The sequence below is a fragment of the Miniopterus natalensis genome, chromosome 10 (genome assembly GCF_054644295.1).
Source record: "Miniopterus natalensis isolate mMinNat1 chromosome 10, mMinNat1.hap1, whole genome shotgun sequence".
NCBI lineage: Eukaryota > Metazoa > Chordata > Mammalia > Chiroptera > Miniopteridae > Miniopterus > Miniopterus natalensis.
In genome coordinates this window covers 65,276,835-65,296,476 of record NC_142090.1, presented here as the reverse complement: position 1 = coordinate 65,296,476, position 19,642 = coordinate 65,276,835, and the positions used below count along the sequence as shown (strand labels likewise).

The following is a 19,642-nucleotide window of genomic DNA, read 5'->3' as shown; positions in this document are numbered from 1 at the left end:
CATTAGTGATTGTTTTACAGAAAGAACATATACAAAATGAGTAATAAGAATATAATGATTACTTTCCAAAAAATAAATTAAACAAGCAAAATGACCTAGACTCACCTCATTTTATCTGGATGATCAGAAAGTTACAAATGAAAACTATTATACCTCAGGGAGAGCATGTGCTATTTGTCGTGTGTGGGAATGAAACTCAAAGCAGTTCATAAACCCTTTAAGTTGGAACAACGGGGCACACATCTTGCGTTTCCCCTCCCTCAAGCTTTCTAATCCAAAGGGAAAGGGATGGAAATTGTCCAGAAGATACAGTTTTGATTTAAAAATTTTTAATTGGGTTTAAATGTATTTTCAACTGCAAAGGCCATTAAAAAATCATTAAAACAGAACATGCAATCATTAAAAAGCTTTAACTTCATTAAATGTTTTCAATAAGACATCACACTATTTTTTTTGAATGTTGCATTTTTTGTATGTTAATTTCTTTTAAAACTTTCATTAGCATATTTTGCAGTGGTGATAATGTTTAACTTTTACACTGTTGTCGTTACAAATGCTATTGCAAAATGCATCCAATTTCCCTAAAAGAAAATCAGAGATTAAACGCTAATTCTGTGAAGCACACTACTTAGTGTGACAAGTGGATTCCAAAAAGAATAACCATTATGAAGTATATGACTTCCACTTAAAAAGAGAAAAAAAAGCCTCTAGTTTTGGCTACTATGAATAAAGTTGTTAAAAATATTTATGTATAAATCTTTATGTGGGCTTACTGGGTTATATATTAAGGGTATGTTTAATTTCATATGAAACTTCCAAAGTCTTTTCCAAAGTGGTATACCATTTGGTACTTGTAATAATCAGGTGGGCAAGACGGCAGTTTCATTTAGCAGTAAGTCAGCTTCTTTTCATGGCCACATCACTGCTTTTCTAGTAGGCTCACGAACAAAATGGCCATTCTGCGGGGAGAAAGGTTACGTGTGGCCTTAACGTTAGTGTTTACTCCTAAAGATTTGGTTACCACTGCTGAATGCCTAACTTGCCAACTGCAGCAGCCTGTCCTCAACCTCTCACGTGTATCTCTTAGTTTTCTGTTGCAGCATAAGCATTACCACAAAATTAGCAGCTGATAACAATACATACTAATCATTTCACAATTTCCATGGGTTTATACTTTGGAAAAGGCTTAGCTGAGTCCTTTGTATGAATTATTATCAGCCTTTAAGTTATTGCCTAGGATTCATTTTGTCCAGCAGAAATGGGAGCCACATATGCAATTTCAAATTTTCTATGAACCATAATAAAAAGTGAAGATAGTTAAAATTTATGTTAATAATATATTCTATTTAACTAAATCTACTCAAATATGATCATTTCAGCATGTAATCAGAATAAAAATTATTAATGAGCTCTTTTACCTTTTTTCATGCTAAGTCACCAAAGTCTGACATGTATTTTATAGTTACAGCACATCTCAATTGAGACTAGTCGTATTTTAAGTGCCTAATAGCCACCTGTGGCTAGTGGCTGCTGGACTGGACAACACATTTATAGACATTTTAGTGTATGCACAGTGGCAACTCATTGTGGTTTTAATTTGCATTTTTCTTATAACTAAATGATACTGAGCATGTTTACATGTACTTACTAACCATTTGTATACCTTCTTTTGTATGTCTCTGTTCAAATGTCCAGCAACAGGTAAACAGCTATACAAACTGTGGTATATTTATACAAAGAAACAGTACTCAGAAATAAAAAGGAATAAACTACTGATTCATGCAGTTACATGGATGAAACTCAAAATATGCTGAATGAAGAAAGCCAAACTCAAAAGAATATATACAAAATGATCCCTTTGTATAAAATTTTAGAACAGGCAAAACTCGTAAGAAAGAAAGCAGATTAGTGGCTGTAGTAGGTATATGTTAGTGATTACAGAATTTCACAAGAAACCTTTGCGGGGGGGGGTTAGGGAAATGCTTTATATCTAGATTGGAGTGGTGATTACATAGATATATGCAAAATTTATTGAACTGCACATGTAAAATGGGTGTGTTTCTTTATATGTAAATTATACTCCAATAAAAATGATTTAAAGTAAAAGCAGTACATGTTAGTAGTACCTGTTATAATCTGTAAGCCAACTGCAAAATAAAACTGTGAGGCCCCTTATTTAGAAATTAAGCATTTTTTAAAATTTCAAGACAGTGACTGCAGAGGAAGTTTGTCTGTTACTGAATCCCCGATGGACAGTGTATGCATATAGTAGGTTCCAAGAAAGTTCTGTTGAATGAATTTAAGAATTTGGGCATCTTAGTGCCCAGCACTTTGCATTGGAGAACAAATAACACCTCTTCCTCTCTCTCTGCTGTTTGTTCCATAGACCTGAGGAAGAGAATTCTGAATTGAAAAAATTTTTAATGGTGTTCATCAGTATGATAGAGAAAAATACTGGTTAAAAGTTGTTTTACTTTTAAATTCTTTGAAGGTGTGAAAAGATATGGTAACATGAAGACAATAGACTTTGGTTGAGTGTGTGGAAGCTCTACAGAAACCATGAGGTGGAGGGGAATTTTGTCCTTTAGATATTTTATATTGTGAGTTACAGGCCGACTTCTGTTGGCAGTGTTACACTTAGTATGGGCCAGAAAATGGAGTAAGTAATGAGGATATGGAGATAAAACAGGGACATATAATTGTGCAATGGTTTACCTTCTTTAGAAATGAATGTTTAGATTATATTCTAATTATAAACTTTTCTAAAGACCTAAATATATATTGCCATAGACTTTTCATTGGGACTTCTCTCTAGTACTCCTTAACATAACTCAGAATTGTTATAACAGAGGCATTTGATGTATTTAAGTAATGTATTATGGAGTGAGTGTACCCCCCATATTCATATGTTAACGCTCTAACTGCACCTCCCCCCCCCCCGCAGTAGGGCTATATTTGGAGTAAAGACTAAGTAAGGTTAAGTGAGGTTGGGGTCCTGATCCAATAAAATCAGTGTCCTTTTAAGGAGAGATACCAGAGAGCTTGCCTGCTCTCTTTCCACATGCACACACAGGCAGGACCATGTGAGGACACCACAAGGCCACCATTTGTAGGCCAGAAAGAGAGGTCTCACCAGAAACCAAAACCTTCTGGACCTTGATCTGGGACTTCAGCCTCCATAACTGTGAAAAAATAAATATCTGTTGTTTAATTAAGTGACCTGGCCTGAGCATTTTGTTATGGCAACCTGAGCTAAAACAATATATAAAATAAGTATATATTTATATAAATAATATAAAATATATAATATGCATAATTTAATTCAAATTAAGTGACTAGCTTAATCAGTCATATAATGTAGACAACTTTGTAGCATTATAACAAGTTTATATATATGCACTTATGGCATGAATGTATGGGCCCTAAAACTGAGAAACTTCTATGACACATTTTCTCTAAAGGAAATTTACAGTGATTCTACTATACTACTCACTATCCTAAATCAAGGGGCATGTATTTAGAAAAAAAATTTTTAAAGGAAAACTGGTGTTTTAAATAGTTAAAGGTATCACTTAAATGTAAGTATTTAAAGTGCCTGCTGGATGGCTAAGTGTCACTGATGCCTCTCATCCCCAAAACTCATTTTAGAAATTAAAGAATTAAGAGCTGAGATGACAGCACACTAATAATTGAATAAACAGTCTACTGAAAAACATGGACATAAATTTCTTGAAAAATCATAGAGAAGCAATAAGATGCTTTCATACTTGTTGTTCCATCATAACCCATTGTAGGAAAGATAAAGCACGATTTTCATAATTTGGAGCAGGTGGAATGCTAGTTATAATTGTTTCACTTACTTCACTCAAGCCAGTCTTCAGAATGAATTAGGTGTGGCTAAGAAGTTGTGGGAAAGATATAACTAAAGGAGAGGTAGCAGGTAATGAATGAGGTACTATAAGGGGGAGAATAGTGGATTGAAAAGAAGGATAATATTAAGTTTTTCACAGTGATAAATGTGATGTTCTGGGGTGAGACTGCTTGGGTTTGAAGTCCTCCTAGGCCAATTATAAGCTAAGGTGACCTTGGTTAATTTATTTCCCTTGTCTGAGCCTCAGATCAATCATTGGTAAAATGGGAAGAGTAATAGTAACTATATTATATGTTAATTGGGATGATTAGTGGCATAGTGCATACTAAGTAGCATTTAGTATAGTACCTGCAAATAATAAATATAATAAATGTCAGCTATATGAATCATGTATTATTGCTTCTTTTGAAAAGTGACACTATTAATGTAATTTCAATCTGTGTAAATATGAAAAAATAGGGGGAAAATATTCATTTCTTAGTCTCAAAGTCTTTGCTCCTGAATTCTTCGAGGGAGTCCAGTCTGTGGGATACAGCTGTTTTCCTGATATCCACTTATGTTGCATTATTTGGGGCTTACACAGCAATGAATTTCCTATCTTGCCTAGTTGCAGCTTTTCCCACTTCAGCCCACTGTATCACAGCTGCCAGCTTGTCCCACTGTCACACCTTCATTGAGCTTGTCAGATGCATGTGATAAAACTATGGCTCCCGGGCAAGTACATGGATTCTATTCTCACAGGGAAGGAGCTGTATTTCTGACATTCTCTTTTAAGCCTTCCAAAGTTCTGCCTCTTATTTTAAGAAACTCTGCCTTAAATAATCAAACAAAGACATCTGTCAAAAACATTTGGCTCTGTAAATAGCAAGTAATTCTTTGCTCCTGCTGGAGTTGGCAAATGATAGCTTGGGAATTAGAACCAAGGAAAGAAAAATGGCTGGTTACTGAGAACTGACAAAGATGGAAATCAAAGAAATCTTACAAAATGCCTAAACCAAACAGGTGGGAACTGTTTTTGAGATGTCCAGGAAAATTGTGTAGGGCTCAGCACATAGTAGGTCCTTAATAAATATTTTATGAATTAAAAGTCATGGCCCTACTTCTGCCCCAGAGAATGTTAATGTATTTCTTTTTAGCTTTTACCTGCAATCCTAGAGTATTATGTGATATATAAGTTGAAATCAGGAAATGGTATTTCATCTTGTGGCACTGGCTGATTTTAAGTGTTTTCACATGTACGTGTTGCCTGTTCACTTTTGAACTATGCTGGTTTTTCTTTATAAAAATATTTGAAATTCTGTTAAGGCCCTTGAAGAAGACAACAGAGACTAGTAAGGGGATAAAAGACTTTCAGTTTTCTTTCAGGTCATTCAGATGTGCTAACACTTAGGTTATAGATAAGAGAAAAATTCTCTCTATTCTCAAGTTTCAGTTAAGAATTTTTTAAAAAGTATTTTAAAGGCCTAACTTTTATATAAAAGTTTAAATTGCTCTAAAAACATACAAATTTCAAATGCAAGCTCCTATTTCATTTTCAACAACTTTATTCAGAACATTTTGCAGATTAAGATTTTACAATTTAACATTTTACAATTAGAAATTTTATCTGCTACTACATAAGTTGCAAACTTTTCAAAACACTACAGAAAATCCTTTATTTCTTTGGATTTTTCTGTTCCATGCTGAGCTCCTGAGATATATTTTTTCTTTCAGCTTCATTTTCATCTTCCTGTGAAATAAATTTTAGAAAACATTAAAATATAAACTTTAGGGCATTTTATCAGCTATACTTAATACATTTTAACTCTATTTTTCTGAAGAATTGACTGTCGTGACTCCAGTAATCCTAGGGAAGAGGCTATAAACAAAATGGTAAAATTATGTAACATTTAAGTATTTACAGTGGGTACTGTTTTATACTACACATGGACTAAAAATTTCTATGATATACAGGATGTCCCCCAAAAATATATACACACTTTTGAGTAATTATTAATTCCAATGGGTTAAATCTGAAAAGAAACATTGGAATTAATAATTATTCAAAGTGTGTATACTTTTTTTGGGACAAGCTATATTTTTTTTAAAGTAACGTATTTTATTAACTACCTAAAAATTTCTTTTGAAATCACACTTGCCACTAAAAGGTGTCCTTTTAAAGGGGTGAATCAGATATTTTTACTTCACTGTTTGATGAAAAACATTAAATTTAACTTCTGAGACACTATGTGCTCCAGGCATGGCATTTTTGTGTCATCTAGCATACTTTCTTGACAGGTCTGCCAATTTTCCAATTACTTGTACCACCATATGTTATCTGAAGATCAGTCAGCTCTAAAATAGGAAACATGGGCATGTCAGGCTATAGAAGGCTCACAATCTCCTACCGCTTCGATTCTAGGTGGTGGCCTCATAACTCAGAGCAGGCTCCTGTGGAACACGGCGAATAGACGGCGTGACATCATAATGTCTGGCCCCATAGGAATAAAGGGCTGCTGGTGTTCAGTACTGTGCGTGACCTCCAAAGTATAAGTAATGAGAGTCTGGAAAAATATTTCATCTCACAACTTGAAGTACATCTCATCATACCTGTTCCTTCAATGATACCTACGTACAAAGCAGTCTGGCTTTTCTAATATTTCTGATTTATCGAGTAAGATCTTTCATATTTATTAACTGAAGTAAAAAGCATTGCCTAACTCTTTACTGAGTTAATTAAAGCAGGACTATCAACTTCTTAAGTATCTCTAGACAACAGTAATATCAGTTTCACTGAACGCATCACCCTGTATCTCTGTATCTTATAAACCATTATTCAATTAAATACTTGTTGAGCTTTGCTTAGTAAATTGACCATATAAGCAGTTGTAAGTCAAGGTATACGTATTTACTTCCCATGAAAATCCACACTTCACCTGTAAACATTAAGTTGGAGAAAGCTTCCTTTACATACTTTGTCTCTAAATTCAGTAGCATCTGTGATTCAGACTTTGTGAACACCAGGAAAGTACAGAAATTATCAATATGACCAACCAACCTGAATATTATAGCTATATGGGATGCAAGGGAGAGTGTTTCAAATATCATCTTGGCAATATAATTTAATATACTTCTCAAAGCATAAAAGCCACTGTATTTGTTTAATATTTTTTCCAAATTATCTCTACAGAATAGAGATCTGTTCTGTTTACTCTTGAAAATTTATTAATGAACCGGTAGTTTCCACTTTTAGACAAAAGTTTCCAGAGATTACATTTTAATTCTATCCTAATAAAAAGTAAATATTACTCTACACTTTCCACTGCCCTCTCCAGGTGAGACACTGACGGAAAGTATTAAATCAGCAGGTAAAGGTGGCAAGACATTTTGTTAGGTATCATTGACTTTATCTATATGTTCCTCAGGGCAGGGCTTTATCTTTTTTATTTTATATTCCTACCATCAGACAGGGCACATTTAGTATATAGTTGGAGTCCAATAAATGTTTTCTGAGCTATTTAAAACAGTGGAGTATAAACTAATATGTAATTTGGAAAAGCACAGTATCCTTTCTTATCCAGTAGTCATACTTCTAGCAATCTTAACTTACTAGAACAGTACTAAAAACAGAAAGAAGCAAAAATGTTTGAAGCAACATCAGCCAAGGCAGCCATTATCAAGCTCATATCCTTTAATCTGTACAAGAATGGAGCTTATCATGGGGACAGTCTGCTAACTTCCCGTACCAGTAAGACTTACTGGTTTAAGAAGCTTGGTTATCTAGTTTTCCTAGCAACCTTCAATGATGCTCTAAGTAAAAGTAGAAATGTAAAAGCTTAATAATAATCCTGAGGGCTAGGAAATATCTATATACTTTACTTTCATATTTCACTAACTTTCTTAATATAACGCCAGTCTTTTTACTGTTGAGTTTCTGTGAGTAATAAAGTATGGTTTGTAAACGCCTGTCTCTTCTAACATTGCCTTCTGATCAGGACAGGTGCAGAATCTGTTGCACTTTCCTTTATGCTGAAGACATGTCATGACCTCTCTTGCCTTTCTGTGCCTTTAAACCACTTGTGTAAGTAACAAGATCCAATCTCCTCCTTCCTTTGTACAAGGATAGCTGTGATCTGGATGTAGAAAGAATTATGGAGGGTGGAAAAGGCATTTAACCCTACCTGCTAGAGTATAACCCATCATAACTGCTATAGTATAACACCATCAAAATAATGAAAATAACAGGAAGAGATTTTATTATAAATAAAAGCATCAGAATTAGAGACAATAACGCTCCAGAAAGGATTACAGAGGTTGCTTTGGCTTCTTTTTTTAAGTGTTAATTTGTCTTTCTAACATTGCAGGTCAATTTTTGTAAGAAGTTTACATGCAATTCAAGATTAATAAAAACATTAAAATAGCCCAGGCAGCAAATCAAGTATCACTGGCAAATGACTGAATAATGAGTGAAACTGCAAAGAAAGGAAGCTATTTTACCAAAGTATTTCCTCACTACTGGACATTAAAGGCAGGCAAAAATTTCTTCTGATAGATGGCAGGGTTTTGTCACTCTTTGCTGAGAAAAGACATCTGTTTGTTTCCCAGAGAAAGACCCTTGCCACACGGATCATTTTCTTGGTGACAGCCCTGACAAGTTTGACATGTGTTTCATGAAGTGTTCTGAAGCAGTCAGCAAGAAAATGTACCCTTTGGGGCTGCTGGAAAGTAGACAGATTGACCTCTTAATGTTTAAGCTTCTTAATTCATACTGCAAAAAAAGTGTTGATTGTCACATCCTTGCAGTTCTCCTTGCATGTGGAATTGCAAGAATACCCACTCATATAACAATAACACTCACAATGTCAGATAACTGATTCCTTAGCCTTCTTGCTCTTTTTACACTAACAGCACTGTTGTAGTTGAGGACAATGGTTTCTAGGCACACATGGACCATGTAATTATGGTCTAATGCTTCAGGTGACAACACGAGACTAAAAGAGTTACTCTAACAGAGAAATAAGTAAAAACACTGCCATGTCTCTCTGCACTCAATCCCTCTTACCACTGAATAAAACTTGCCAGGTTGTTTAAATGTTACTCAGCTTGTACCATCAGTTTGCAAGAAAGTTGCTCTCTATTTCCCCTCATTTACAATTTTGACTTCCCACAATAGTTCAAAGAGTGGATGCCAATTAATAAAACCTACCCATCCTGCTTTTCCTTTTTCTTAGGCAGTAACCAACTTCAAACAAATCCCAATTATTTTAGCAGCAGGAAGTTCTACAGCTCAGGTAATAGTTAGATTCAAATTACAGTCCACAAGTACTGATGACTGTATTTATCCTGTAGACTGCCAAGTTTTAAATGATTTCTTTTAAGGGTAGAATTATACAAAGAGATAATTTTCCCCATTGTTTCTTTTATATCTTTAAAGATGGCTTTAAGAGTATACCTGTATAGTGGAGAAACCTGTCAAGCATCACCTTAACCAAATGATGGCTGACATCACCAGTGACACATATTAACATGTGGAATCAAGCCCTTTGGTATGATGCACTTAAAAGGACCCATCAACTCTGGTCTGTGGTATCCTTCCCAATAATGTACAACCTCAATGTAGTCATGAGAAAATACCTGGTAAAAACTATAAATTGAACAGTAGTCTTCAAAAGTGTCAAGGTCATGAAAGATAAGGCAAAGCTTGGACTGTCACAGATTGGAAGAAACTAAGGGAATATGATGACTAATTACAATGTGGGATCCTAGGCCATAGAGGACATTAGTGGGAAAACTGGCAAAATTTGACTGTGGTCCATGTGATAGTTAATAGTACTATCTTAATATCACTTTCCTGGTTTCAGTAATTTACTTTGGTTATAGATGGTAACACTATAAGAAGCTGGATGAAGGGGAAATGAGAATTATTTGTATTAATTTGGCAACTTTTCTGTAAGTCTAAAATTATTTCAAAATAAAAAAGATTAAAAAATAAAAATGCCTACTTAAAAGTTTTCTAAATTCAGAGTAAGTACAAAATATGCTCAAAGATTTTATGTAGAAAAAAACCTGAAACACCTGTAGCCCCTACGCTGAAAATATACAGCTAAAATAATTTTTTTATGCTCCATTGTTCTACTTAAAATTCCTTTCTTGAGTACTTCCAATGTCCATAGAGGTTATGTTATTAAATTTTGTTTTCTTGTCTGTGCTTCCATGTATTTTCTTATTTTTCTAACCTGAGCATGGATTACTTTCACTATCAGAAAACATCAGCTTTCTTTTAATAAGTCCGTTTCTAATCGGGCCATTTGAACTATTTTGAGAAATAAGTAAGCCTAATGGTGGTCTATGTTTACAAAGAGAATGATGTCAGTTGATTTTATTTTACTGAATTTGCTATCCATAGCAGACAAAGGCACATAGAGATACAACAATAAAATGAAGTGAGAAGTATTTCTATTTTCTTATATTTTTCTTTAGATTTTAAGTATTCCATTGATGAAAAGTTATTGTAATTGGATTCAAATGAACAGTCAAAATAATCTGTATGCTTTGATAATGAACCTTTTTAAAATTTTAGTAGCTAGAGAGAGATATAGCTTTCGGTGAAAACTATGTAGTCACACTTAACCTGTTCTGTTAGTTATAGAACAAGTGTAGAAAAGCAACATGTAATACTATATTGTTCCAATCTGTGGTCAAGACTTTCTTTTATTCACTTAAAACACATGCCAGATAGAACTCTCAACAGCACTTAAGATTGTGCTTTTAACAGAGAAAATATGCTAGTGCTGCACAATGAGGAAAAATTTATCTTAATAACTGGAAAAATACTGATGATAATGAAAATGTTTTAGGCAAAATGAGCACGCTCCACGCTTCAGACTAAAATTAATTAGAGTTTTTAACGTTTTACAATTCCACCATAATTCTTTAAATAGTACATTTACTTCACAGTAATAAATACTTGGATCATTAAGTAAAGTGCAAAATGCGTGTGATGCGCTACATTTAACCACCTTTGGCCTTTTTTCCGTACTTCTGCATTCAGTTTTCCAATGCATTGAATGAGCAATTGAAGAACACAATTAAACTTCCTGACTTTGCATATTTGAGATTCTTATTTCATTTAATACAAAAGGCAATTAATCTACCATTTTACAACTGAATTCCAACTTTAGTGGGCCATGATAGATACTGAAATGAACTTACAAGAAATGCTTAATTAAATTTACTGTAAAAAAGCATAAGAGGGTTTTTTTTCTTATGACAGAAGTTGCATATTTAATTAGGAAGTCTAGGGCTATATTGTAAAATTAAAGTAACTGGGGAGGTTCTTAGTAGACGTAGTTCAAACACATCTGTCATTAAACCAAATGGAGCTATTTTATACATTTCTATCTTTTTTCTCTACTTGATGATTCAAACAAAAGACAGCTAATCAAAGAAATCCCCCTTTATTTAATGTTACAAAATCGTACCCTTTATTTTAATAGCAACTAAGATAGATAAAAGGGTGATAATGAATATCTAATTTCATGTATGAGAATACATGAATAATTCTATTTCATTTGTTGAGCAATCACTCATCTCTCCCATTTGTGATTCTGGAACAGATCTAGTGGAGTCAGTTTGCTTTTTGAAGGCTTTAGTTCCTCCTGTCACATTTTATTTTTCTTTGTGGTGGCTTTGGAAGCATAGAAATGGGGCATTTAAAAATAAGACTTTGAATTTCCCGAATATGATTTGGAATCAAGAGGGAATCTCTCTGACCTGGGAAGAAAGACTGTATGAATTTGCCTAGCCACTTAGGGAGGGTGCATTTATAGTAAAGGAAATGAAGATCAGTGAGTGGGAGGGGCAAGTCTGGCAGAATAGGTGGGATAAAAAAAAGGAAATAAAGTGAATGATGGATTGGTATGTTAGGGTGGACTTTTAATAGGCATAAATCCAATTCTGTAAATTTATAACCTTCCCCTAAACGTGAAAAAAGCACACCTTTTATAATGTGAATTTTTAGGTGTTTAAGATATGTTTAAAATACAGTGCTAACTTACAAGGGCTAAGCACACCATCACACTCTTTTCCTGTATGATGACTATGTTTAATAATCCCTGAGGAGCTTAGGGTCTTAAAGATAAAACAAACAAACAAAAACACCTCTCCTTCTCTAGTAGACTTCTAATATCTGGGAAATAAGCATAGAAGTGTATGCTAGGACTCTACATTGGAGGCCTCACATTGATAACTTTCCTTCACCTATAACATTTTTGGTTTAAAAGATATTACCTGCTTTTGAAATATTTAGGTTGCTAAGTTGGTATGTGTCAGCACTGATTATAGAAAAAAACTCCAAAACACACCTCAAATTCCATAACTGGCCAACATAAACACATTTTCAAATGAGGACACCAGATGTCCAATATATATTAAAGTTTATTATATGGAGATATAATATTTAAAGAGGTTTTTTAGAAAATATTTTTGCATAAATCGTGTACTATTCACTAAATGTAACATTTATTTCAAAAATAAAAATTGTGCTAATATTTAAAGACAATACATATAAACTTCTACTTCCCCCACAGGTACACAAGGAGAAGAGACATTTCTAAATTTATGTTGTTTTATTTTTTGCCCTAAATATATACATAAAGGTTTAAATTCCCAGGAGTTTAAAAAAATCTACCAAATTAAAGTAAGGTAAAAATAATGTCAAAAAATGTTTGAGATATGCAAGATCACCAAATTATAGTTCCATGACCAAGGGGTTTCCAGGTTGAATAAAAAGAATGTTATTGGCTCATTAAAATTTTCAGATACATACATGCAGTTTCTTATGACTAACTTAGTTCATTATACAAGCTGGAAAATACTTATATATATTCATTAATATAAACAATAATCACAGTTCTGGAATTGGTAGCTTTCCCAGTAATGCATACCCCAATCTAATCATGAAAAAAATAACAGACAAATCCAAACTGAGAGATACTCTACAAAATAAGTGCAAAGTATTCTTTAAAAGTGTCAAGGTCATGAAAGGCAAGGAAGAGTATGTAACTGCCATGAATTGGAGGAGACATGAGGACAAAATGAAACAGAGGATCCTGGACCAGAAAAAGGACATGATTGGCAAAACCAGTAAAATTCAAATGACTTCTATAGTTTACTTATAATACTATACCAAGGTTTAGGACTGATAATTGTTCTACGCTTATATAAGATGCTCATGTAAGAGAGAAGTGTGTACTCGCTATGCAATGATTGCAGCTCTTTTAAAATCTAAAGTTACCTCAACACAAAAAGTAAAAACAGACAAGCGAACAAATAATCTTCATTGGATGATTTAGAAATAAGTGTACTTTGGTTTCAAATACTATAAAGTCTCTTTCCAAAGTAGTATGCATAAGTAGAGTTATGGATAATGAGGTTTTGGAATTTCCCTGACATGAAAAGCTCATTACAGACTGTACACTATAAATAAGTATTTACTGCTTGCTGGTAGAATCATACAGTCATTCAGCAATACTGAGCGATATTTCCCACATGAAATTCATTGTTATATTTTTGGGGTTCATGCAGTGTAAGAACTATTAGAATAATATTCAACTGGTAAATGGTAAGATATAAGAAGACCTGTTTCTGTTATTTCATATGGTAGTTTTTTTGGGGGGAGTAGTAGATGTTCATTACTATTATTATTATTATTGCGGATGTTCTTATTAATACTGACATTTTACTGCAGCACCTTTAATCAGGGGTTTCAAAATAATGTCTATTATTTGGAGGAAAAGAGGTACTTTTGCTTAACAAAAGAAATTTCTCCATAGAAGCATCATTTGATTTAAGACTGACTTAGTTGTGTACAAATATCTAAACAAAATGAAAATATTAGTAAATCAAAAGCTAAAAAAAATTTTGATTTTTTTGTAATCCAATGACAGACTTGACTATTGATCACATAATCTCACTTTAGAAGAGTCTGGAATACATTTGTCCCTTGACTCATATTTAACATTTAATCTTTTTAAGATGATCTTAACCCTTTAAGTAAACTCCTATTCCTAGAATCCTTCCTTCTTCCTACAAAAGCTTATTGAACAATGATTGTGTGTCAGACACTGGGCAAAGTATTAAAAATAATAAAGATGAATAAAACGTTTTGTTGTCTAGAGGAGCCCATGTTCCCAAGTGGTAGACAGCTGTGCATAAAATTACAATGCAATGGAGAAAGTATATAATAAAGTTCATCAGGCATATAAGTGTGATAGGGAAGGAAACTGAACCATGACAACACATGAGGAGAACTTATCTTTTTAATGATTAATATTCTACATAGTCGGGCTACAGCAAGACAATTAATATACACTCCTACATGCTCAAAGGTTAGTATGAATCTTTAAAAAAAAATACTTCTCAATGTAACTTACACTGCTTTTTTATTAAGATAACCAACACTAAGGACTCTATCTTTCAGAAATAAACTTATGTTTGGAAAGTGAATTTTTAAAACTTTACTCCGAAGTGAGTAGATTAAGTTTCCCCAAATATCTCTATTTCAAGTTGAATGCTGTTTTTCCCAGAGTGAACCCATTAATCTTCACAGTTTTATTGCAAATTAATTGCTCATTAGACATCCAAGTAACACATCTCCTATGGCACATTAGTTTTTCATGCATGAAAAGAGTTGACTTTGCTTCAAAAAAAATTAAAACAGTATTTTAGAAAATTCCACATCAAAAATTCTCTAATAATAGTATTTCATAATCAGAGTCAAAAATAGCCATATTTCCACATCTTAAATTTATATATTTTCACTTAGCCACTATTTTGCTTTGAAAAAAAGATTAAATATTTTAAACTGTTTCCTTTAGTTATCTTGAAACCATGCAGTGATATGTTCTTAAATGATCAAAAGAGTAGGCCACTTTGCAAATACCAAATGACTTTTAAAGCTCCCCTGAAAATGCATTCATTTAACCAATATTTTCTATGAACCTATTATTCTATAAGTATAAAATATTTCTCAGTATTCCATAATCTCAGTATAGGACATTAGACAAAAATATCTCATACAGTGCCATTTAAAAATATTCTAGATGAAGAAAACATATTCAGAGAGCTACATAAGCCATTTATGCATCCCTCTCTGACAATCAACTATCAGGCATTGTGCTAGGTGCTAACAAAAACTGTGATATATAAGACAGACACAGTCCCTGACTTGTGCAGCTTGTAATCTGTGACTAAAACAGTTGATTACCAAAGTAACTATATTACTGCAATTATAATATGTTCAATGAAATAAAAGTATAGTTCTATAAAACTTTTAATAGAAGGGCCTCAAAAGTTTCAGGCAGGCCCTCACCCTCCTGAAAATGGAAAGCACCTTTTGAGACCTGAAGGGTGGGAAGGAGTGGGTAAGGCCAAGAGGAGAGGCAGGCACATTCTGGGCAGAGGGAAGGAGAATGCAAGTCAGCTGGAGTCCAGTGGCAGAGAAGAATAGAGTGGGAAATGGCATGGAAAGGCAGACAATACTTGGGTTTTAGCCCTTTCTGGTTCTGGCATTAACAATGCTCATGGATGGTTTCATTAGACATACTTTATATTTGTCATTTCTCCTATGCAATTGTGTCCTAGAGAAAACTTGGGCTTTGTGGTCAGTGAGTGGCAAACCTAGAATCAAATCCTAACTAACTGATACACACAGTATCCAAAGCTATGCAACTTTGAAAAAAATCACCCTTTCTGGATCTCACTTTCCCCCTCCATAAAATGGTGCTATTACTGATGGCTAAAGGTACTGAATGAAATAGGACAGATTGTGGCCCACAGAAAGCACTCAGGAAGCTTTATTCTCACCTCCTTCCAGACTTGACTTTATTACAGATTTTAATCACCAATGGTCTACTGATATGCAGGGAGGCAGTGGGGTTCTGCTTCAAAAACAGTGCTTTCCTAACTGAATAGCTATTATCATGATGTTAAATAGCACCCAGGTCCATCTGTCTCTTTAACTTTTTGATCTTGCAATTTTAATTGTTTGTATTACCGGACTCAAAAATAGCAACAGTAAATGGAAAAATAAGTTAATCAGGTGAATGATTACTCTCAAAGATACTCATTCATAAACAGTAATAATTAGGAAAAGGCAATAATTAAATCATTCTTTACAATTAACAACATGGGCCTTTGATTAGCATTTTATGATGACTCTCCAATTTATATCTTCAGCCCTGACATATATTCCATGCTTTAAGCTCATATACCACTGCTACTTAACGTCTTCATTGAACTTTTAATAGGTACCTCAAACATACCACACAGAAAGCTAAACTCTTCGTTCCCCTTCTTCAACCCCCGCCAACCCCCCAGAAAGCCTCTAAGGCATTGTCACACCTCTCTTGATCTGAAATTCACCTAATTGCTCAAGTCCAAACTCTAGGGGTCATTCCTTAATTTATTTCTTTCTCTCATACCCAACTATTGTTGTTGTCTCTATCACCAAAGGGTATCTAAAACCAGTCTAGTGCTTTCCGTCTCCATTGTTTACCATTTTAGCCCAAACTATCATATTTCTTGCCTGAATTACTCTAATACTTCTTAATCAGCATTCTTGCTTCCATTTTATACTTGTACAACCTGTTCTCCATATAGCATACAGCAATCTTTGTGAGACAGAGATGACATCACATTCTAACCTTGCTTGAAACCCTCCAATAGCATTGTATTTAGAGCAGAACCCAAACGCCTGTCATGGCCTATAAAGTCCTATATCATCTGGCCCGTCCTGCCTTTTGGACTTCATCTTGTAGTTTTCCAATTTGCTTATCTGGCTCCAGACATGCTGGTTTTCCTGCTGATTCCTGAACAAATAGCACAGCCATTTCCTCTGCCTCTGATATTGTAAGCTTAGTTTTGGGGGTGTTTTTTGGTCATAAAGGTCTGAGTCAGTGAGGAGTTCTCTAACTTTGTGAAGGAAACCAGCCCTTCCTTCACCACTCAAACAGATTGTTCTCCATAACATTTATCACAATAAAATGTCCATTTATGCCCTTGTTTACATATCATCCGTCTTCCTTCACTAGAGTGTAAGCTCCATAATAGCAGACTTTCTATCTAGTTTACCACAGTATCCTCAGGCACTAGTACCATTTTTATCATAGCATAGCCTCTCGATGAATATTTTTTGAATCTATGAATGAATTCCCTACTATATACATGCATGGGAAACAAATAAGTAATAGTTTTGACTTTTTTAGTACTCATGAAGTACTAAGTATTTATATGCATTCCATGTAATCCTCACACATGCCAGGCAAGATAAGTATTATCCCCATTTCCTGAGAAAATTGAGGATTGGAGGCAATAAGGAGTTGTCATTGGTCACATACTTAAAAATATAAGAGGAGCTGGGTTTTAAACTCAGTTCTGTCTGACTCCAAAGAATTCTCTTTCTATTATGACATGTGGAAAATTAGAATTCCTCATGATCAATAAATTTTAAAAGCTTCATATACCTTTCCAAATGAATTCAATGTTTGTCCAATAGATATTGACCACATTAATTACTTAGTTATACAAAAAGGTCCTAAGTTTTTCTTGTAGAACTGATCCAAAAGCAATCTTCAAACCAAAAACAGTTCAAAAATGCTGCTCCCTAAAGATTATTTATAGAAATCTTGATAAACATATGAACTGCTTTTCATTTTTCAAGCATCCTGACAACATTCAGACTTGTTGAGTTATATCTGCTAAATCTCATGAGGATACAGAAATAGATGAGGACAAAAGGGGGTACTGGGAAAATGTTACAAAAATCACTTTCTAAGCAACATAAAATATTGCCATTACCCTGGAATGACTGCTCTTCAAATAAGCTCATATAAAGATGATTTATTACCAAGGTCCACGGCTTCCTCGATTCTTTGGCAGTACTAACACAAAAGCTTACTTTCCAAGAAAGGAAAAAATTGCCTCTATTTGTAAGAAGATTCATAAAGTCCATGAAGGACTCTTGAGGGCTCTTGGGAATATTGAGAGTTCAAATTCAAAAATCTCAAAAGAAAATCTTAGTATACTATTAAATTGTATATAAAATTCTGACATAATGCAATAGTTAACAACATGAAATTATAAATTTAGAAAAATGAGAAAATGAAAGTTAATGATTTCATAGCTACTTTATGTGGCAACTATATTGTTAAATCAGAAATACGTTAAATGTTTAGAAAGTGTGAATTTTCATAATACAAATGTTTAACAATTACAAAGGAAATTTAAAATAAGTAAAAAGTAAAAGTCCAAGTTAGAAAGGCAATGAAAAGGTTTAAAAAAATATATTTTACTTTTCTTTTTTTGCCTTTTTAACTTAGGCTTTTATTTTTTATTTATGTTTTCCTTTTTATTGAATTTATTGGGGTGACACTGGTTAAGAAAATTATACAGGTTTCAGGTACACAATTCCACAACACATCATCTACCCACTGTATTGTGTGTTCACCACCTTATTTTACTTTTCTTTTTAAATTACTAGTGTATATTTTGTCATAGAAAATTCATAAATAGGATGTAGCTCCTTTGGTCATTTTATCTTAAAATATGGGGTGGGCAAAAGTAGGCTTACAGTCATGAATATGGGAAACACAGTTTATTCTTGTATTATTATTTATTAATTATTGTATTATTTATTTGTATTGCAACGGTAAACCTACTTTTGCCAACTCCTGTTAAACTGTATACTCTGTATTTCATCATAGTTTGAAATGCCTTGTCAATATACTCAATATCAAAACAATAATAAAACAGGAATATAACACCAACAGTAGGCATTTGAGGCTGATAGCATTTTGGTTTTGTCCCCTCTGAAGGTAGGTAGCCTGAATCATTGTTAGGACTTAGCACACAAGTAGATACCTCATAATTATTTTGTGTTGCATGTTCACACATACCACAAGCAGCATAATAAATATGTTATAATATTTGACTTCTGGAAATATGTACGGAAAACTTAGTAACATTATGTTCTTTAGGGAAAATGTAGGCTTTTAAAATACCAAATAAATCTATATGCCTTATTTAAACTAAGCTTTTCTTAAAAAACTAAAGATCCATATGAAACTGAAAAATACCCTCCTTCCCTCCATTTTTTCAGTCAGTAATTACCTAGTGAATATATGTCACATGTTCTGGGCAGAAAGAACAAACAGAGCTGATCCCTGCTCTCAGGAATTTTATAGACTTGAAATGTAAAGATGTGTTCAACTTAGGCCTCCGACCTTCTTCATTGCTAGTCAGCAGGCCCTCCAGGCTTCCTCAGCAAATCAGATGGGTCCCACAGCTCTTTAATACGGAGCTGGAGTCAGAGTCATCTAAGTTGCTGTTGGGAACTGTCTGCCATGATGAGTCAGTACTGACCATATGAATCAATATGATTTTGAATCAGATGTTGGCAAAAATAGAGCATGTATAAAAACAAGTTGGTGAGGTTTGTATATGTGCACGTATGTATTCTGTGAATTGAACTGATCTTATATTGAAAAGCAGTTGTGTGATTTTCTTACCCAAAACATCTATGTGAGCACAATGGACGATGTATAGGTTTTGGTGTCACATAAATCTATTCGAATCCTGCTTTGGCACTTTTATTGGTGTGACTTTGGGGAGGGAACATGACCTCTTAATCTCAGTCTCTCACCTGTAAAATGTAAAACAAAACAAAACAACAACAAAAACTAACCTCAAAAAATAATTTTGGGAATTAAAAGTAGAATCATGCATGCAAATTTT

The 19,642-nt window shown here is 33.8% G+C and overlaps 1 protein-coding gene across 1 annotated transcript in view; it reads right to left on the bottom strand.

Moving 5' to 3' along the window:
- Positions 1-5,397: 5,397 nt before the first annotated feature.
- PHF14 (PHD finger protein 14) overlaps positions 5,398-19,642 on the bottom strand; it is a 138,269-nt gene continuing 124,024 nt past the window's right edge. The window contains exon 18 of the mRNA XM_087821184.1: positions 5,398-5,600. Coding sequence (XP_087677310.1) covers positions 5,526-5,600 — 75 coding nt within the window. The 3' untranslated portion in view covers positions 5,398-5,525. The remainder of the gene's footprint in view (positions 5,601-19,642) is intronic.